The 21,719-nt window shown below is 45.1% G+C and overlaps 1 protein-coding gene across 2 annotated transcripts; it reads right to left on the reverse strand.

Annotated features, from left to right (window-relative positions):
• Positions 1-1,056: 1,056 nt before the first annotated feature.
• On the reverse strand, positions 1,057-20,903 carry LOC310679018 (lipase member M-like). 2 transcript variants are annotated; one of them, XM_083443719.1, is made up of 10 exons: positions 20,655-20,903; positions 19,257-19,365; positions 16,689-16,806; positions 15,449-15,647; positions 13,215-13,324; positions 12,444-12,583; positions 6,328-6,474; positions 4,982-5,053; positions 4,123-4,188; positions 1,057-2,235 (listed from the first exon to the last, which is right to left on the reverse strand). In XM_083443719.1, the coding sequence occupies exons 1-10, from the start codon at positions 20,687-20,689 to the stop codon at positions 2,002-2,004; spliced, it is 1,230 nt and encodes a 409-aa protein (XP_083299845.1). In that variant the 5' UTR covers positions 20,690-20,903; the 3' UTR covers positions 1,057-2,001. The 2 variants fall into 2 exon arrangements, with proteins under 2 accessions (XP_083299845.1, XP_083299846.1); XM_083443720.1 differs by lacking the exon at positions 20,655-20,903 and adding an exon at positions 19,929-20,148.
• Between the last annotated feature and the right edge of the window lie 816 nt (positions 20,904-21,719).

Consider the following 21,719-nt stretch of genomic DNA (forward strand, 5'->3'; position numbering starts at 1 on the left):
GTCCCACTTTTATATCCAGCAGCCTCATATCTTTTACTGCAACAGGTTGGTTTGCCATCTTGAAGCTGCCAGTATCCCTCTCCCTCATTTTCTTTTCAATCATAGTGAGTTGAAGGTTCGTTGTTGCAGATGGTCCTCAAAATGTGCTCACCAAAGCACACTGATATGTCCAGAATACTATGTTGTATTGTTGAAGCACTCAAAGGAAACAACTGTTGACCATTTGCACTAAACTAGATTTCAAACGAGTCCATCAGACAGTGTGGGTGGGTGCACGGAGCCTTTAAAATGTATATTTTAAAGAAAAGAAAAGTAAGTAAAAACCTCCAGCTATAATATTTCTCCCAGAATTTGATGCAGGTATGCTTATCCCTTTGAGGACATGAAGAAGAGAAGAAGAAGAGTTTGGATTTGATATCCCGCCTTTCACTCCCTTTAAGGAGTCTCAAAGCGGCTAACATTCTCCTTTCCCTTCCTCCCCCACAACAAACACTCTGTGAGGTGAGTGGGGCTGAGAGACTTCAAGGAAGTGTGACTGGCCCAAGGTCACCCAGCAGCTGCATGTGGAGGAGCGGAGACGCGAACCCGGTTCCCCAGATTACGAGACTACTGCTCTTAACCACTACACCACACTGGCTGCCAAATGTCAGAAATATATATTTAATGGGAAATAGAAATCACCCTAGGGTGGGGTTTTTTGGGGGGTGATCTTGAAGACTGGGGACACTGGAGTGAGGTGCCCATGGGTAATATGCCTGCCAACGTTCAGACAAATAAGTCCAGGAGCTATTGTAGTATGCAATTTTATTTTGTTATAAAAAGATAGAAAGTCACAATTTTTTCTTCACTGTCCCTCTGTTCCTGGATGTTGTGGGTAATGTGACCAATTTTGTAGATGTGCTAATAGATAAAACTCCCCTTGTTATCCCTAAGAGAGCTCTAGAATCAACTATTTGTAGTAGTGATGGTCAAGACAGCAACAAGGTTTGTATTTCTGTGAAGGCTGCCCAGTGCCTACTCATTCCCTACCCTGAAGTTCAAAGTATAAGGAGTCACTTCTGGAACAAAATTCAATGTTTATTTAATTACATTCTCTGAAGGTTTAAAGCATGATGATTTCAACCGTGAGACACAAAACTAAAGTTTAAGACATACGGTAACCTTTTTGCAGATAATTTTATGCTCTTTTCTAAACCGAGTCTCAGGGAGACTTTACTCACCTAGAATGGCTGTCACTGTTCCTTACCAGAAACACCCACTCAATATCTTCTATTTAGTTTTACTCTCAGGGAATCAAAACTGAATTGCCCCGCCTAGTGCATCCCACTCAGATAGTCCAGGCCTTAACTGCCCAGCCTGGCAGCCACATTCATTCAGCACCATACATTTTAAGCACTCTGGAAGTGTAGTATGCAGGGAATCAGTTGTGTGGTGAGGTGGTAATTCTTTTATCACATTTGTATGCTGGACTTTTTCCTGGGGTCTGATGCAGCAAGGCAATTTTAATATTCTTAATCATGTGGTTAAGGATGCACAAACCAGTGGTGAGGAAACTGATACACTTAAAATAAAAAAAAAAGCACTCTTAAAACACTAAGTCATGAATTACTCCAAATAATTCTGGGAACTGTAGTTTATTAAGGATGCAGAGAGCTGTTAGAAGACCACTATTCCCTTCAGAGAGCTATAGGTAGAGGGATGATTGTTAAACCACTCTGAAATTGTAGCTCTGTGAGTTCCCAGGAAGCCATGACTGTTAAAGTGGTATAAGAGTGCTTTAAACATATGTCAATGGACTTTTAAATACTGTGGATTTCAGTGGCCTACATGGCTGTCAGTGCAAGTATAGTGTTTGTTGTGACTGGTGTAAAAGGAAAGAAATGAAATTTATCATAGGAATGTATTGCTTTACAGAGGCATCCTCATGGAATCATAGAATTGTAGAGCTGGAATGCAGGAATCTCAGCTAAAGCAACCATGACTCAGCTAAGGCATCCCATCTCAGCTAAAGCATCTCATCAACTTAATGATTTTGTAGTACATGAGCTCGGGGGCACTGAGGCCCCAGATGAAATCCCAGTGGTTCCAGTATGTCATATTTTTGTGGTAAACTAGGTTAGTGATACGAGGAAGTAAGACGGCTGCATCTCTGGGGTTTGCAATCGGGTCATTCCCGCCAGTCCACACTGCAGTTGGCACAGTCATGTCCTCTATTTTATACGAAGGGGGAAAGCTCTGGAAAGTAAATGACAAGGAATCATTATTTTTTAAAAAAATGTTAGTGACAGCATCTTTACACAATTCGGACCAACTGTGGACAGTCCACAGGCCTGTATAGATGGGTGATTTTTCCTTCTTTCTACCTAGAACACTTATAGTCTGCTAACATGTTTTAAATATGGTTGGGTGGATCCTCTGCGGTTCTTCACAGATTTGCTCCTGGTTTTTCAAAGTTTTGCGCTACAAGCCCAGGAACTGTAGGCACTGATTTATTGCTTTCTGGAGTTTGTATTTTTTGTATTCTATCTTATTTCTTTTTAGCTTGTTGTACACTACTTTGATGGCTTCAGCCCATGAAGTGGCCTACACATTTACAAAACAAACAAACAATGGATCAGGGGGCAGGGAGAACCCAAGGCAACCTGACTGACAATTGAAAGCTTCCCTGAAAGAGCTACACTCTCTGTAATTCATCACACAGCTAACATGATGATGTGGGAAGAAGAGGGGAGTTTCCCCCACATTTCTTTGCTGCCAGTGCCATTGTTCCTGCAAGGAAAGTGGGGAATGGTTTGGGTGGTGGGAATGGCTTTGAGGACCCTCCAACTATTTGCTGCTTGGTCTGAGGAAAAGGAGATTGGGAGTCAGGAGATTCACACCACATTTAAGGAGGTGGAAAAGAACCTGCTTTGAATGCAAAAGGTCCCATATTAAATCCCTGGCAGGGGTACGAGAAATCCCTGGAGACAAACTGGACACATCTAGGCTCCTCCTCCAGACTTTGTCAAATGTGTGGTCTGAGGTTGGATCTAATGTACATAGCCATGCTCCACCCACCCACCACACATTCTCTGAGCATGTGGAGGCAAACACTTGATGAGATCACATTCACATTAACTGTGAACTAGTGTGGTATACTGGTTAGATTGTTAATTAGTACTTGGAGATCCATGTTTACATTCCCCCTTAACCATGAAGTTCACTGACTGACCCTGGATCAATCACAATCATTCTAGACTACCTCACAGGGTTGTTATGTGGATAAAATGAGGGGACAATGACACATTCCAGCTTGAACTGCATGGATGAATGGTGGGAGGTATATAGGGCTACCATACATCCCGGAATTGGACTGTCAAAATGGGGTCTGGGCAAATTTTCACTGAATTGGCAAAATGTCTGGGAAAACCTAGATGTATGGCAACTAGGGCATTTTTTTAAAAGAAAAAAATGTTTTAAAAATCCAATCCCCCCCCCAAAAAAAACCTCAACAACTTTGACAAAAAACAAAACAAAACCCAACTTTGTCCTGATTTGGAAATATGTCGATATATATCGATATATGTGGGATTCAGGAAATCACTCAAGAAATCACTCAAGATATCCCTCAAGTAATTAAGGAACAAAAGAAGAAAAGGCACACTAGCCTGGGAACCTCCTCTCTGCCCAGAACATTGGAGGCTATACACCACACCTCCTCAACAGTATTTATAGGAACTCAAACACTGAGATCCTGCTCTGTTCCAGTAACAAGAAGCCGAAAGCACCAGCCTGAAGATGACGAGTGAGACCTCGTCGAAACGTCGCCTAGACACCCCAACTTTTACACGGGAAGACACCCGAGGACACCAAAACCTGCATTCCTGTACCCGTGAAAATCTACGAAAGCATATATATATATATATATATATAAGCTTGTGTCACCAAATCACTTTTGCAAATCCATGTTAAGAACATCAGAAAATTAGGCGAATTCTTAACTCTTATATTGACACTGATGAGAACTCCAAGCACTTAATATCATCTGGGTTGTGCTGATAGTCAGAACCATTGTAAATGCATGTCCTTGATGCAGATTTCTACTTTCATCATATTTACTGAACAAAAATTGTTCTCTCTTACCTGGTTATATCTTGCCTGATTCTCATTCCCGTAGTCAAAGTATCTGAATAATCCTGAATCTCTTATCTATCAAAATAATAGGAAAGCCATAGGATTGGATATTAGCGTTAGATATTATGTGATACATATTACAAATAATAAAAGTACTGGTTTTGATCCAACCTATTCTTTTCTGTAAAATCCTTGTTTGACTAATTATGAACATTGCCTGTTCCTTTTGGAATTTATCTCTATGGCAGTAAATATCCCTTGGGGTAAAATATATTGTATGTGAGGAATCTCTTTCTGAAATGAAGGGATTTGCAGAACGCTTGGTGTTCATGTGCCCATCTTTTCGTAACACAAAAAGAGCTCCCTACTCTGCCTTAATAAACAAAACTAGGTTTTAACTGTGTCAGTTCAGAAAGCTCATATTAGAAGAATAGCACCAACTTAAATTGGCTTTAAAAATTGTCCAGGAGCACCTTAGAGACCAACTAAGTTTGTTCTGGGTATAAGCTTTTGTGTGCATGCACACTTCTTCAGATACACTGAAATAGAAGTCACTTGACCACTGTTTCAGTGTATCTGAAGAAGTGTGCATACACATGAAAGCTCATACCCAGAACAAACTTAGTTGGTCTCTAAGGTGCTACTGGACAGGTTTTTTATTTATTTTGACTGTGTCAGACCAACACACCTACCTACCTGAATCTTAAATTGTCCTAATTATTGTAGTGGCTTCCCAGGGAAAGTTAAGTACACTAATAGTTGCAGGATTCTTTGGTGGAGGCTCAGAAATTTTGTAATTTCTGAGTGAGCATATAAGCATGGAACTCTCTTGACCACCACAGCTGCTAAAAAGTATACAACACTCTACCTGTTTCCAGTGTACAATAGATTTAGCTGATGTTCCATCCATAAAGCGAGCTGCATACACATCAATTCGACTCTGCAGGAAAAGTTTGGAAAATATACAACAATCTGAAAAATCAGTGAAATTAAAACAAAAAACAAAAAAACCCAGAAACTGCCTTACAAGTAAAGGCTATTTTGTTTAGAAAAGGGATGAGGAAAATGCTATACAATTGTAAATGGGATGAAAAGAGTGCATTTGTATGGGGGGGGGGAGAGAGAGATATAGAGAGATTTCTCCCTTTTGCATGAAATGAACCTGAGGCCACCAAAGCTGGCAGATTTGGGAAAGTTCAAGCAAATAATTTTGTCACACAGGGTATATAGCTCACTGTGGAATTCACTTTTGCAAGATGTGATAATGGCTTTGAAGTGGGTTGAGACAAATTCATAGATGATAGCTCTATCAGTGGCTATTAGTCATGAAGGCTCTGCAGTACCTCCAGTATCAGAGACAATATATTTCTGAATAGGAGTTGCTGGGAGACAGGAATGGGTTAACTGAGTTTGTGCTCAGGCTCTGCTTGTGTATTCCCTATAGGAATCTGATTGGCCACTATGAAAACAGGATGCTGGGCGCCATGGGCCTTTGGTTTCCAACGTTTCTCAAACGTGGGTCCCCAGCTGTTGTTGGACTACAACTCCAATCATCCCTGATCACTGGTCCTGCTATCTAGGGATGATGGGAGTTGTAGTCCAGCAACAGTAGGGGACCCAAATATGAGAAACCCAGGGCTTTTCTTATGTTGCTAATTTCCAGGTTTTTAGTAGCAACTATTGTTAAGGCAACAAGGTGCATTAAAGTTGATTCACCCTTTGAGATGAATTGGCCACATCCTGCTTATCGCTCGGCAGGCAGTGCATGCATTCTGTCTTTAAGGTCATAGGCTGGACAGAACCAAAATTCTAATGGTCATTTTTCTTCAGGAGACATGTCTCCGATGCCAGCTGCACCTTAACTTTAAAGCAGTATCACATCACTTAAAACAGACTCTTATTATTTCCCACACACTGATTGTTAACCACTCTGAGGGAAGTCATGACTGTTTAAAGTGGTAAGTTGCTGTATAGTGCAGATGGAGACTCACTTTCTGGCACCTAAACCCATTTTCCTGGGAGTAAGTCCCATTCAACTCTATGAGAATTGTTTCTGACTAGACATATATAGGATTGTGCTGTTATAGTGCAACCATAGGCCTATCTACTCACAAGTAAGCCACATTCTGTTCAATGAGTTTTGTGAAGATTCAGAGCATGTAGCAAACCAATCATAGTAGCAAACTACTATGTTTTCTTTACACATCTACACACCATATTTAGATTTGTTGCATTAAATCCGCCTGTTGAGAATATGAGTTGAGCACAGAATTGCTCCATCCATGTAACGCTGCACATTTTCCTGAAAAAGTCTGTCACGGGTTTGCGAAACAGTACAAATTCTCCTCTGACAAAGATGCTCTGGGAAGATACAAAAGGTGTTACAATTTAACCTTTAAAAAATATTTGCAGGAATAGCTATGTTCCTCTAGAATTCTTTAGTGGCTGGTTGCAGCTTCTTAAAGCAGGCTTCCTCAGTCTTGGCCCTCCAGATGTTTTTGGCTTACAACTCCCATGATCCCTAGCTAGCACGACCAGTGGTCAGGGATGATGGTAATTGGAGAGTGGGAACAGAGACCCATATGCTGATTGTACCCTCAATGCAGGTGCCAGGTGTAGCTGGTTCACCTTCCCATGGAAAGGTCTGAAAGGGATTTAGAAGGGCATCCAGCTGGTCATACTTACAAGCCTCTTCTCAATCAGGAACAATGATAACACCCAGTTCCAATTAGAGGGAGGCTTGTAACCACGTTCCACCAAATCTATTCATAAGACCCCTAGTAAATTTTGAACGGCAGCTGAGCTTCTTTTTGTGTGTATTGTGCAAATGAGGTAGGTTCTCCTACAATGCAAACTGATTTTTTTAAAAACAACAACAACAACAACATATTCCTAGTTGGATGTGGACCAGAAACACAAAATACACATGCATTTCTCCCCTAGATTGAAATATTTAATCCTTAGGGCTTTTTTCTTCGTTTATTCTCTTTATGTTGATCAGCACTGTAAGAGCAATCCACAGCTCACTGAAATGTATAGTAAAGCCTGTGTTGGTTCTTCAAAACTTTTTTTTTAAAAAAAAACCCCGAAATTTTGCTATGCACAGCAACTCAAACAAATTTAGGTTGTATTTCTTATATTTCTAAACAGCCCTTCATCCAGTATGCACTCAGAGAAACACTACAGTTATGTAAAATGTGAACCTGTTATATAGAATCATACATTTTATAGACTTTTTCTTTTATAGCATAATCTCTATGAGGGTGACAGGTACAATTGTGAAATATACTCAGAGTCGCAAAGTGATTTCATGCTCTTTATTCAGCTCATAGTGGTGAGGAGGAATGAATGAAAGTCCCCTCAAAGTATCTGCTTATATACATTATTTACACAATGGGCTGCACATGATTGGCTAATTCTGGAATTCTACTGTAAGCCAATCAGGTTGTGGATTCACTTATATCTGGAGCATGATTGGGTGGTTCCTGCCAACCAATCAGACTGCTGCATTGTTCTAGGACCAATCAGACTGATGCATTCTGAATCCTATTGTTCTAGGACCAATCAGACTGCTGTGATTTGGATCCTATTGTTCTAGGACCAATCAGACTGCTGCAGTTTCGATCCTATTCAACTCAGTACATAACACCCCTCCCCTCTAAGTTCCAGTCCTGCCCGGGAGGTCACATTCATAGTCCTCGAGGTACGCCGGCGGCCTACGTGTGCGTTGCGGCCTGTGGTGTTCCCTGGTCCGGGGTTCAGGTTCTGGCTCGTGTTCCAAGGATGCTGGCTGTGATGGGCCTGTTTGGTCTGGCGCAACCGGCTCGCTCAGTCGTGGTTCTGGTTCCGGTGTCCTTTCGGCCTCGCGGGTCCTCTCTGTATTTACTGATTCTGCCTCTCCTGCTGGCCCCTCCTGCTCTATGGGCCTCACTGCCGCTCTGTTCCCTTGGGACTCCTCTGACCTTTCCTCCTCCTGGTTTTCTCCTGGGAATCGTCGCCGTATCTGGTCGCAGTGGCGGCGCCAGCATTGCCCCCCATCCGTTAGCACCTCGTATGACACGGGGCCAGTGACCCTGGTGACTGTGGCGGGTACCCATGCTGGGCCTGCCCCAAAATTCTTTGCGTACACTGGGTCCTGGGCCTCGAAGGTCCGGGGGTTCCTGCCTTCCCCCACCACTACCTCATCCTGAGCTCTATCGGGGTGAAGGCGGTCCAATCTGATTGCAAGGCGCCGACCCATTAGTAGTTCAGCGGGGCTCCGGCCAGTCGTTGAGCTGGGGGTGCTGTGCTGTGCTAGGAGGAATGTGGCAAGGCGGTACTCCCAATCCCCTTGCGTCATGCGGCGAAGGGTGTCCTTGGTGGTCCGCACCATGCGTTCTGCTTGGCCATTGGTGGCAGGGTGGAATGGCGCCGAACGGATGTGGCGGATGGCGTTCTGCGCTGTGAAGGTTTGGAATTCTCCTGACGTGAATGCAGTCCCGTTGTCTGAGACGAGAGTGTCAGGGAGCCCGTGGGTTGCAAACAGCCTGCGTAGTATCCGGATGGCTGCGGATGTAGAAGTGGACGGTACCAGTGCGACTTCCAGCCATTTGGTGTAGGAGTCCACCACTATGAAGAATGTTTTCCCCTGAAAGGGGCCAGCGAAGTCCACATGCAGGCGTGACCATGGTGCTCGGGCGGACTCCCAGGACTGGACTGGGGCCCTTGGGGGATCTGGGCGGGATTCTTGGCAGGCCTGGCAGTGTTTGACCCAGGCCTCTATCTCTCTGTCGATCCCCGGCCACCACACATAACTCCTGGCCAGGGCCTTCATTCTTACTACCCCTGGGTGTGTTTCGTGTAGGGCTGTGAGGACCCTTTTGCGGAGGGGCTGGGGAACAACGACCCTGCTTCCCCATAACAGGCACCCCTTGTGGGCCGACAGTTCATGTTTGCGGGTTGTGTAGCCAGCGAATTCTGGCCCAGGGCTGTTGCTGGGCCATCCCCTCCACACCCAGTCCAGGACCCGGGAGATGACCCTGTCTTTCTTGGAATGGTGTGCAACTTCTTGTGCCTGAATGGGGCGGTCGGGAAGCAGCTCCAGGCTCATAACCTCTTGTGCAGGTGCTGGGTCGGGGCCTGTTTCCGGTAGTGGTAGCCTGCTGAGGGCGTCCGCATGGCCCATCGCCTTCCCAGGTCGGTGAATCAGTGCATACTGGTAGCTGGCAAGGAAAATTGACCACCTGAGGACGCGAGGAGACAGCACTTGGGGGGTCTGCTTTTCGGGGGCAAACAAGCCAAGCAACGGCTTGTGGTCAGTCACCACGGTGAAGGGCCGCCCGTACAAGAAATCATGGAATTTTTTTACTCCCTTCACAATTGCCAGCCCCTCCTTGTCTATTTGTGAGTAGTTCCGTTCGGTTGCGCTGAGTGTCTGGGAAAAGTATGCTACTGGTACCTCTCTTCCATCCGGGAGTTGGTGTCCCAGGACAGCGCCAATGCCATAGGGTGAGGCGTCGCATGCTAGCACCACCGGCAGCCTCTCGTCGAAGTGTGCCAAGACCGAGTTTGAGACAAGCAAGTCCTTGACTGCCTGGAATGCAGCCTCCTGGCGCTGGCCCCACACCCAAGAGGCCCGCTTGTCCAGAAGTCTGTGTAGGGGCTCTGCTACCGCCGCTTTGTGGGGAAGGAAGGAATGGTAAAAGTTCAATAGTCCCAAGAAGGCCTGAAGTTCAGTCTTGTTCTTGGGCGCTGGGGCATCACAAATGGCCCGTACCTTGTCCCCAGTTGGGTGGACCCCTTCTGCGTCCACCATAAATCCCAGAAAGTCCACCTGAGGCACTCCTAGTAGACATTTTTCCCGCTTCACCTTGAGACCCGCCGTCTGGAAATGGTGCAGAACGGTGCGGAGGCGGTCCTCAAACTCCTCTGGTGTGGGCCCGGCAATCAACACATCATCGAAGAAGGGGGTGACGCCAGGAATTCCTTTAAGGAGAGAGTCCATTAGGTTCTGGAATATGCCTGGTGCCACACTGACACCGAATTGCAGCCGCTTTACCCTGAACGCTCCTCTGTGCGTCACAATCGTCTGTGCCTCTGCTGTGGCCTCATCTACTGGCAGCTGTTGATATGCTTGGGCCAAGTCCAGCTTGCCAAAAATTTTCGACCCAGCCAGGGTGGCAAGGACATGGCTGACCACTGGCACTGGGTATGCATGGGCCGTGAGGGCCTTGTTTATGGTACATTTGTAGTCTGCACAGATGCGGACCGAACCATTAGGCTTGACGGGTGTGACGATTGGGGTTTCCCAGGGGGCATTAGGCACCGGCTCCAGCACTCCTTGCTCCACGAGCCGGTCCAATTCCTCGTCTATACGGGGTTTCAGGGCGAACGGGACCCGGCGGGCCTTGAGCCTGACTGGTCGTACTGCGGGGTCAAGCTGTAGAGCAATGGGGGGGCCCGTATACTGTCCCAATTTCCCATCAAAAACCCCCGGAAATTCCTTGCATATGGTGTCCACGTCCACTTGTAAGCTCGTGTTGTTCACCCCGGTGACGGCTAGCCCCAGTGGTCCAAACCATGCCAATCCCAGTAAGCTAATGTAGGGGCCCTTGACCACAAGCAAATCCAGTTGCCGCGTCCGCCCTCGGTATTGCACCCTGAAGGTCCCCACCCCCATTGTGGGGACCTTACGTTTCTGGAAGTCCCGGAGGGTGAATGGGGCCGGCCTGAGTTTGGGACCCCCAGTAGGACACAGTTTCCTTAAGGTCCTTGCCGAGATTATGGATAGATTTGAACCCGTGTCAAGCTCCATGCGGCATGGGGCCCCCTCTATCTGTACCTCTACATAAATTTTCTCTACGTTGGGGTGGGGCAACTGGTATACCTGGAAGTCCGTGAGCTCCGTTGAGTTGCCTTGGTGCGTTGGGCCCCGGGACCTGGGGCTCTGGGATTGGTCATCTGATGCCTGGCGTCGGGTGGGCCGAGCCCGACACACCCGGGCGATGTGTCCCGATTTTCTGCACTGCCTGCACTCTGCGTTGCGGAAACGGCAGGTCCTCCTCTCGTGACTTTCTCCACAGCTTGCGCAGTTCCCTCCTTCTCGTCGAGGCAGCTGTGGTATGTGGGCTGCTTGAGTGCGCTGCTGTACTCGGTGCACCTCCTCACTGTTGGATCCTGAGTCGGTGAGGTCTTCGTGGTGGACCCTCGGTTGGGACGGCTGGCTCGGCCGTGCCTCTTGCGTCGACTTCTCAGCAGCTTCCGTTGCCAGGGCCTCCTCCAGAGCGACCTGGAACGTTAGGTTCTTCTTAGCGTAGAGGCGTCGTTGCAGCTTCTCATCCCTCAGGCCACCGACGAGGCGGTCACGAAGCATGTTCTCCAGCTCTGAGAAGTTGCAGAACCGGGCGGCTTGGCGGAGAGAGGTCACAAACCCAGTTATGGTTTCCCCAGGGGCTTGCCGCTTTGCGTAGAAGGCATTTCGACGAGCCACCACTGAGGGCTGTGGCGAAAAGTGCCCCTTCAGCTGTTCCATTATTGTTTTGTATGAAACTGTAGCGACGTCTTCAGGCGCAAGGAGAGCCCGGGCGATTTCAAACGTCTCCTCTCCGCAGACGCTGAAGAATATTGCCCTCTTCTTGGCGTCTTCTTCATCGGTGACCCCTTTGGCTTCTAGGAGGAAGGTGAAACGAGAGGCGTACGCTTCCCAGTCTCCAGATGCTGGGTTGAACGGCGAGAAGCTGCTGTTGGTTGCCATTCTGAGTTCCTTGTGTCCCGGAGCTGAAGCCTAGATACACGGTGCGAGGCAGCGGTGCGGCAGGTGGCGGTGCTGCGGTGCGATGTGTGGCAGTCAGCTCAGCGGGATCCCACCTTCGTCGCCAGTGAAATATACTCAGAGTCGCAAAGTGATTTCATGCTCTTTATTCAGCTCATAGTGGTGAGGAGGAATGAATGAAAGTCCCCTCAAAGTATCTGCTTATATACATTATTTACACAATGGGCTGCACATGATTGGCTAATTCTGGAATTCTACTGTAAGCCAATCAGGTTGTGGATTCACTTATATCTGGAGCATGATTGGGTGGTTCCTGCCAACCAATCAGACTGCTGCATTGTTCTAGGACCAATCAGACTGATGCATTCTGAATCCTATTGTTCTAGGACCAATCAGACTGCTGTGATTTGGATCCTATTGTTCTAGGACCAATCAGACTGCTGCAGTTTCGATCCTATTCAACTCAGTACATAACAAATTGTCTATCTTAGTTATGAAGTTAAGGGAAAAGTTACTCTTAAATTCCTGCTGGCCTAGTATTCTTTGATTTCCCGGTAATAAAATAGAGATTAATGTGTACCTTGGATGAGTAGTCAGGAAGTAGGACGGAAGCTTTGGAAGCAGGGCTTGTCACATGCTTAAGAGAAATCACAGGAGCCAAGGCGGTAAATAGTTTGATTTTTTGAGACAGCTCTGGAAAGGCTGAAAATGCTATGAAGCCTAAGGGGTAGGGGAGAAAAACACAGGGAGCATTTAGGACTGCCCATAGTACGAAATTCATTTGCCAATTTACCAGAAGTCTAAAATGAATCTAAACAGGGGAAACACTGGATCACAGCTGTGTGTAAAGCAAGGCTGAACTCTTATGATAGATCATGGGGCACATGGTAAGGTTTTATTCTGCAACGTCAAAGCCTCTTTTTCTCCCCAATGAGCAGCTGCTGATTGGAGGTGGGCAGAGGACCAGTTGAAACTTGTCATGGGGTGCATCTGGCCCAAGGGCTGGCAATTTCTGGCCCATGGGCTGGTCAATAGGACACCTTACCACTTTCTCCACCCTTACACCTATCTTCTCATTTTTCCCCCTGAAAACCTGTGTACCCTCACAGGGACATAGCATAGTCACAAAGGGAATGCAAGCCTATAGATACTGACTGGTTCATAATTCAGCACCAGTGTTGGGGCAAGGCTGACTCCCAACACAAAGGGATGAGCAGTATAAAGTCAAACTGGAATCTTTACAGCTGGCTCTAGGATCCAGAATAGCAGAACATAAACCATTTTTTTTCCCCTTAGAAAGAGAGAAAGAACAAGAGAGTCAAAAAGCATGGGTTAGTCCACTATAGCATACCAATGGTTGTGCCTTGAGAGTATCCTACATAATACAGTTGCTTCTGCCCAGTTTTCTTCAGAATGAAGTTGATCATTGCTGGAAGGTCATACAGAGCCATTTCATGGAAACTGAAGAAAAGATTTAAATGTTATGGCAAAATTAGTGACGCCTCTTCATCTGAACTCCTAGATGTTCACCCAGAGTTGCCTTTTGCAAGGTTTTGCTTGAAATGTGGGTGCAGAACCAGGTGATGGCGCCACCATCCCTTTTCTCCACTTTAATTTTGCAGCGGTGGCTTCCAGCAACAGAACATCACTAAACATCACTAAACATCACACACACACACACACACACACGTTTTTGAACTTCATACATGAATCTCATGAAGAACCATCACACATAAAAGCAGGCTGTAGGATGTGAAGATGTTCAGTGTGTAGATTTCTACTTCTTTCCACACATTCTGGAATCGTGCAGGTCACAATACGTATGTGGAAATCCAACATGCGTAGAGATCTATAGTCCTTCGAAATGCATATTTATCCATATGTTGTGATGCCATCCTCCAACCAATCAAGAGTTTACAAAAATACATATATTATGCAAACTGTGAAAAAAATGAGTGAAAATGACATGATAAAATGTGCATACCAAAATATATCAAGAGAAATCTGCACTAAAGCACTGAAGAATTTTCCTGAAGACTTGTTAAAAATAAAATTTTCAAATTGCTGCAGATATGTGGAGAACCAAATTTAAGTTTGGGAAAAAATGACAAACTGAGAGAACCCAAACTGACAGATCCTTCCATCCCTAACTAGGAGTAATAGGTTCACCCAGCCACAATGGTGCCCTCACGTATGAATCAGGGGAAAGGGGCATTGTGAGGAATAAAAATGTTGCCTTTTCAAAAGGCCACAAGGCTGCAACAGCTAGATGACAGCAGACAGCAGAAACTTGCTTACACATATCTTGCAGTTAGGATGCTTATGTGGTGTAGTGGTTAAGAGCGGTGGACTCGTAGTCTGGGGAACCGGGTTCGCTTCCCCGCTCCTCCACATGCAGCTGCTGGGTGACCTTGGGCCAGTCACAGTCTCTCAGCCCCACTCACCTCACAGGGTGTTTGTTGTGGGGGAGGAAGGGAAAGGAGAATGTTGGCCGCTTTGAGACTCCTTAAAGGGAGTGAAAGGCGGGATATCAAATCCAAACTCTTCTTATAGATAGGGCTGTTTGCAGCCATTATGCGATTTATCTGTACTCAGTTACACCCACTAGTGGTTGGGATATGGCTTTATTGCTTGAGTCAATGTGTAAAACATAAGAAACATGGACCAAATAAGAAGAAAGGTAAACAGGAGTAGTGGTCGTTGGAACTAGAGTAATGGGAGATGTCAGCAAAGGTGGGGATTTTAGTATGTTAACTAGGTGGTCATGATAGGCGGTCACCTTGCATGTATCCAGCCAATGAGGAAACAAGGGAAACCTGTGCTTCAGGTATAAAGAATATAAACTTGTGCCTTGCCAATTTGGGGTGTGCCTACTTTGGATACCCGCTCTTGCAAGAATGTATTGTACTCAATAAACTCTTTGCTGCTTCACCAATTTTGTTCAGAATTTATTTTGAGGGTCTTGGGACCCACGTTTTACTTCTAACAGGCATCAGACATAGAAAATCACACATAGGGCTGTAGGATGCGAAAAACCCCTGCTTGTAGACTTCTGCTTTTTCTCACACATTCTGGAATTGTGCAGGGATCCAAAATTTTGTAGTCCCTATTTCAAAGGGTTATGTTTCTACAGTTCATTTCTTAGGATAGCTACATGCATAGAAGCCTATAGATTGTAGCCATAGTCTTGCTCATGCAAATCTATTGACATAAAGGGATATGAATAGGGATAGGGAGAAATTCAATTCAGTCTACATTTAAAGCTGAATTTATCAAATTTGTTGATATGAGAACCAAAACTCAGCCATCCTTAAAATTTTTGAGTGATTAAGTTCGGCAACCACTCAGTGTTTACAAAAATGTGTATATTCAGTAAAATTGTGCATAAAATGTATATTCTTAGTGAAAATAACATTTAAAATGTACCATATTGGGAGATACTACTTGCAAAAATGTGTAAATTAGTCAAAACTGCATACAAAAATATGCTGATCTGGAGAAAATTGCACTAAAATGCTGAAGATCAGCAGAGTTAATGTGTGAAATAATATTGTTTATTGCTGTTTATTTTACAGTTCAAAATACCTGAAATCCCAAAATTCATCTTGGTCAGTTGACAAATTCTGGTGTCTCCGAGACCAACTTGATCCTCTGTTGTTCCCCAGCCAAACATCATAGCCAGCATCCGCTAATATAAATCCAAAACTGTTGTTTGCCAGGTTTTCGACCCAGAAGCTAGCTTCCGCAAATATCCCATGCTGCAGCAACACAACAGGCCTGGGACCTGGTTTAAAAAACAAACCATTATAACAAAGCAGGTGAGAATCTCTGTGCCATGATAACAAATATGTTTTTGACAAATATCCCTTGTTTATATTATTAGATTATAGTTTATATTACAGTACATTATCTCAGTATGTTTGTTAGGCTCTAGTCCCGGGGTTGGCAAGGTTTATCTTGCCTGGGTTGGATTGGTCCCATAGAGATCCCTTCGTGGGCTGGATCCCTCTCTCACGGGAGCGCATGTGTCTGTGATTTCCGGTATCTGTGCATGCGCAGATGCGATTTCCAGCACCACGGAGGCGAGTACCCGTGCTGCGCTGCACTGGTTTAGCGCAGCATGCGAGCAGGTGGCTCGTGGGCCGGTCAAACGATCTCCGCGGGCCCCTTCCAGCCCATGGGCCTTAGGTTGGTGACCCCTGCTCTAGTCTCATTCAGTGGCATGGATCTGAATTTTGACTGTAGAGGAGGCTTGTCAACAAAGCCCTATTCAAGACTTCAGAAAAAATCTGTGGGCACTGAAACTGGGGAAGGGGAATAGGCAGGCAAATGCCAAACCATGTTCTCAAGGCGCTGATATGAAGTGGACTTGTCCATCCCATCATTGACCTTCCTGGGAGGTCTGAAGGGAATTTATAAGGATGCTTTCTCAAGACATTTCCATGTGCTTCCATGAGGACATCTCCATGTGATCCTGATAAGGCTGGGCTCTCATTTGAGGAGAGACTTTTTAGGGTGTTCAGTCCCTTTCTGACCTTCCTGCTCAATACAAGACAGTTGAGGAATGAAGCTGTTGTACCTGCCCCTTCACCCACCCAGTTTAAGGCTGTATATGCTCTTCTGAACACTTCAATGGGGCTCCAGAGGGCCACGCAACAACCTTCTGGGCCGAGTCGCTTTGGGTCTTGACTCACGGTCTGATATCTTTATGTAAAGCTCTAGTAATTACATAATTCTGCACTGTATTAAGGCTTTTAATATACAACTGTGATAGGCCAACAATTTGTTTTGAACTATAAATAAGGAAAAAAATATTTTCAGATACCTCCAGCGGTAAGATTTTCTCTTCCAAAGGGAATTCGGTTTAGTGTCAAATAATAGCCATCATCTGTTAAGACTTCATACTCTTCACTGGGGTATCCTTTGTAGCGAATCACCTCGCTCTAAAAGAAGAAGAAATAAACTGTTTGAATTCAGAATGTTTTAATCTGTCACAGAGGAGACCTTTAGCTAACAACTGTACATTGATAGTGTCAGTATATGTGGCAATGGAAGCAATTGTTTCTATGTGAAGTGAGGCCCTTCCTGTGTCTGCTCTGTGTTTGTTTAAAAGACACCATAAACAGATGTCACCACAAGTGTACATTCCATATATTTGCATACACCAATAGTTGAGCAGCACAATCATAGTGTTATTCACATGTAATGTTCAACAAGTTTACAACCTGAGTACAAAGCAGCTGAGCTGTGTAGACACTTTCAACAAGTGTAGACTCTGTCACACAAGACCCTTTCACTCTTTGCTTTAAAATTAGTTTGCAATAAGCTCCTGTTCAGTATGAAATGAAGCTGTACCAACACATCACCACCACCATCTAATTTCATTGCCTTTGTATACTGTCTTTCTGCAAAGGCACCCAAAACAGTTTACTGTTTTAAAGTACTAAGACAAATGATAAAACATCTAAAAGCAGGGAGGAAGTCTGACTGGAGAAGGTTGTGATGTTGACTGTGCCTGCCTCCTTCATACTCACTCAACCTACACTCAGAATTGAGAAATGTTTCTGAACTGCTTTCAGTATCATGGAACAGAAGTCCTGGCTCTCACTCTTGGACACCATACTCAGATTCTCAGCCAGATTGTTACCAAACATTTAATCCCACAATTCACCACATAGATTATGCTACAATGAGTCCATTGTACAATGAGTCCATTAATGCTGAGCTCCAAGGAGCATGGGGTAGGTGTAAGCAAGACTTTCTTTCTGCCGGAACTCACCAACTCAGTTCCGGCACCTCTCAGGTGGGCTCCATTGCCATTCTAAGGGAATGAGGGAGGTGTTTGTGCTGGTGTCCCATCCTTAGAGAAGGAGGCTCACTGTCTGATTCAGACTCAGGCACATCCCCAGAGATGGGGAGTGTTTTGCTGGCAGAAGGAGACACCTGGGTCAAATCAGCAGCCCTCCCTTGGTGCTTGGGGCATCCAATAGCACTGAGGTGGGGCTTCCTCCCGCCAACCAGCATCCAGCACAGCACCTCACAGGCCACTGGGTCCCTCCCCAGGATCAAACTCCCCACTCTCCCTGCTCTGGCCAGCTCTGCCAAGAAGTCTTTACATAATCTATGTGGTGAATTGGGGGATTAAATGTTTGGTAACAATTTGGCTGAGAATCTGAGTACCTCGGGTTACGTACTTAATTCATTCTAGAGGTCCATTCTTAACCTGAAACTGTTCTTATCCGGAAGCACCACTTTAGCTAATGGGGCCTCCTGCTGCTGCTGCACCGCCGGAGCACAATTTCTGTTCTCATCCTGAAGCAAAGTTCTTAACCCGAGGTACTATTTCTGGGTTAGTGGAGTCTGTAATCTGAAGCGGATGTAACCTGAAGCGGATGTAACCCGAGGTACCACTGTATTGGGTTCACTACACCAAGAGACAGTGCTTTTTTTTCTGGGGAGGATGCGGGGGGACACATACACCTAAACTTTCTGTGAATCTAAGTTTTGCCTCATTGAGGGGCAGTATTTCAATATGAGTAGGAAAATGAGAGTACCACTAAACATTTGTAAAGAAAAAAAGCACTGCTAAGAGGGAAACAAAAAGTGCTGTTGTTCGTCTTTCCTTGCTGTTCTACATACTCCTTTGCATCACCAGAAATAAGTTTTGCATTTCCCCATGGCTTGTTTGTCATCACTCCCAATTGCATATCCCCACCCCATTAACCAATAGTTATGCTTTTGATGTTCCAGACCTGGGATTGCCAACACGACGCCCCTGCAGATGTTGTTGGGCTAGAACTCCCATTAGGTAAAGGCAAAGGGACCCCTGACCATTAGGTCCAGTCATGGTAGACTCAGGGGTTGCGGCGCTCATCTCGCTTTATTGGCTGAGGGAGCCGGCATACAGCTTCCGGGTCATGTGGGCAGCATGACTAAGCCGCTTCTGGCAAACCAGAGCAGCGCACGGAAACACCATTTACCTTCCCGCCAGAGCGGTACCTATTTATCTACTTGCACTTTGATGTGCTTTCGAACTGCTAGGTGGGCAGGAGCTGGGACCGAGCAACAGGAGCTCACCCCGTCGCGGAGATTTGAACTGCCGACCTTCTGATCGGCAAGCCCTAGGCTCTGTGGTTTAACCCACAGCGCCACCCGCGTCCCTTGGGCTAGAACTCCCATTAGGCCCTGAGAAATGGTCATGCAGTCTGGGGCTCATGGGAACTGGAGCAGCACAACAGCTGCTTGAGGGCACCTTGTTGGCTACCCCTGTTCTAGACTGGAGGAAGGAAGACAGAAGGAACAAGAGCTGCTCTTCAGCTCCCTCAGATTTGAATTCTAGGCCCATCTCAGGCCTGCCACTGCCATAAGATATATAAAATAGTACATAGCTTACAACATTCATGTGAACTTCAGGATTTGAACCTCTGCTCCCACTCAGTTCTTCTGTGCTCCCAGTTGCTTGTATTAGACAAGCGATGGCAAGAAACCACCACATCTTCTTTCTATATATGAATTTTTTTAAAAAAGAAAAAAGTGGGGTGGAAGAGGAGGAGGGGAAAAGTGGGGTATCCTACATCAATTACTTCATAAACAATGCAGACATAATATATACATTTTAATCAAATATTCCAGAATGTCTGAAATCCAAATTCAATACATGAGTAGCATACAAAAATAAACTATCAAACCTAATAGAAAACATAAAATTGTGTTAAATGCATGAAGTCCAAGCTGCATAAACCAAGTAAACTAATTGGGGAAGAAAAGAAGAGTTTTCAACCATGCCAGGGCTTGCTTTCCTTCTAGGAGAAGAGAATATCAGGGAACTGGGGCTGCATGCCAAAACCACCTGCTTGAGTCACAGCATGTTATACTCACAGGGGCAGATGAAAAAAAATCTTTCTCTACAAATCTTCATTCTGTTCTGTTTTTAAAATTCTGTTTTAAAAATTCCAGGCTACACTGTACCTTGCCTTCCCCCTTATTTTTTGCTTATTAATACCCCATTCCCCTCAAAATGCAGACAAATATATATAAAAAAGCCCAGAGTAAATGAAAATATTACCACTCAGAGTCCTCTTGCTGTGTTTAGGCAGGAACAGAATTTCCAAATGATGCCTCCTCCAACATTGCCAGCATTATCTATTACCAGAGAAATTCCTTTTCCATGTTTCACAAGACATTTGTTTCTACAATTGCCAGTTCCTTCCAATCCATTCTCTTTCTTCTTGGTATCAAAGTATCTGCAGCATAGCAGTAATACTGTGGGCGGCTTCTTTAGTTATAGGACTTGAACGGCACAACATTCTTGGTTAGTTCCATCGGGAACACCTAATTAAAACTGGTGACCAGTGTAAAGGAAATAAATGCACGTGACTGATGATCTGTAGCAGTGCACTTGACCTGACTGCTCACAATCACAGCAGAACACATGCACAGCTTTGTTTTGGAAATTGGGGCATTTTTTGCCCTGAGAATCTATTCTCCCCTAAATTACTAACAAGGGATATGATGCACAAATATGCAGAAAGAGTGGAATCAAGGTTATGGAAATGAATCCTGAATAGGCGACCCATGACTAAAGTGATGTACTTAATAAACCTTTTATTTTCATGCCTATGCCATTCATTTTAAAGCCACCCTACATTTTAGTGCACAGTTCCTTTTGCATTCCCGCATGCAGGCATGTGACATAAGATATGACATGTGCTTCCTCCTAAGCTCCTATTTAATATAATAGGTTTATGGTACATTCATAGAGACAGCATCAATTAAATCAATTTCATCCTACCTGTACGAATGACTTTCTGGCAGCACCGCTGTCATATGCGCAAGTGCCCAGGTCTGTAGGTGTAGCGCTGACCAGGAAAGATGTTATACTCAAATATTTTGGTTACTCCACCACTGCAGAGGCAACAAGGCCATTTTTTCTCCATTGTAAATACATACCCTGCGACATTCTACAATTACCGGTATATCCAGTGCCGTACTTTCCATAATGTGTTCTCCTTCTGACTCCTCCTACGTACACACAGTAAAACATATACCACTCTCTGTGTTCCCCTTCTCACCTCTTAACTGTCATTACATATCACGGGAGGCTTTTCTTCATTTACACACTCTTGCAAAAACTGTCCTAACTGGTTTCTGAACAAGATGTTTCAGTAGATTGACAAGATCTATGTGTGCAAGGGTGTCTGTGTATGAGTGCCATTCGAAAGAATCTCATCCTAGATTCAGTTTAATCTCCCTTATTTGTGAGCAATGCAATCACTTTTGGATGGAGCCCCTCAGGGACCCAAGCCTCTTCTATTTCTACATAGTTCATTCATCAAATCCATTGGTTTTCATTTCATCACCAGCCGTATCCTGGTGACACCCAGCTTTACTTTTCTACCCTGGAGATCTTTATCTCCATCCAGTCTTGCGACTCCCTGCTGCCTGCAGCAACATTCCTGCTTGGATGGTCACCATTTAAAACTCAGCACAACAGAGAGCAAACTTCTCATCTATCCTTCCAAATCCTCACCTCCTCATAGATGATGTGCTAACACAGAGATGGACTTTTTCACTGCTGGTGCCAGTGTTGTGGAATGCCCTCCCTGCTAAAATACAAGACGTCCAATCTGTGTTGGGTTTCTGCTGGCTTCTGTAAACACACCTGTTTAGGCAAGCATTCTCCTGCACTGAACTCCTGGTGTGTTATTGTTCTTGTTTGTGTGTTTTTAATTATATATTTATTACTGGGCATTTTAATTAAGGGTGCCTCAATGTCCCAGTGGATTGTTTGTTTTAATTATGCATTGATTTTACAATTGCAAACCACCTAGGAGCCTCTTGCTAAATAAATAAATAA

The sequence above is a fragment of the Podarcis tiliguerta genome, assembly GCF_965153285.1.
Source record: "Podarcis tiliguerta genome assembly, chromosome: 5".
Taxonomy (NCBI): Eukaryota; Metazoa; Chordata; class Lepidosauria; order Squamata; family Lacertidae; genus Podarcis; species Podarcis tiliguerta.

What these genes read in the sequence shown, in the direction of transcription:
- LOC310679018 (XM_083443719.1), bottom strand. Translation starts at nt 20,689, where the DNA reads ATGACAGCGGTGCTGCCAGAAAGTCATTCGTACAG. An exon ending in CTCTCAAGGCACAACCATTG is followed by an intron (nt 12,584 to 13,214) that starts GTATGCTATAGT and finishes CCTACCCCTTAG; the next exon opens with GCTTCATAGCATTTTCAGCC. An exon ending in ATGCAACAAATCTAAATATG is followed by an intron (nt 5,054 to 6,327) that starts GTGTGTAGATGT and finishes CTTTTCCTGCAG; the next exon opens with AGTCGAATTGATGTGTATGC.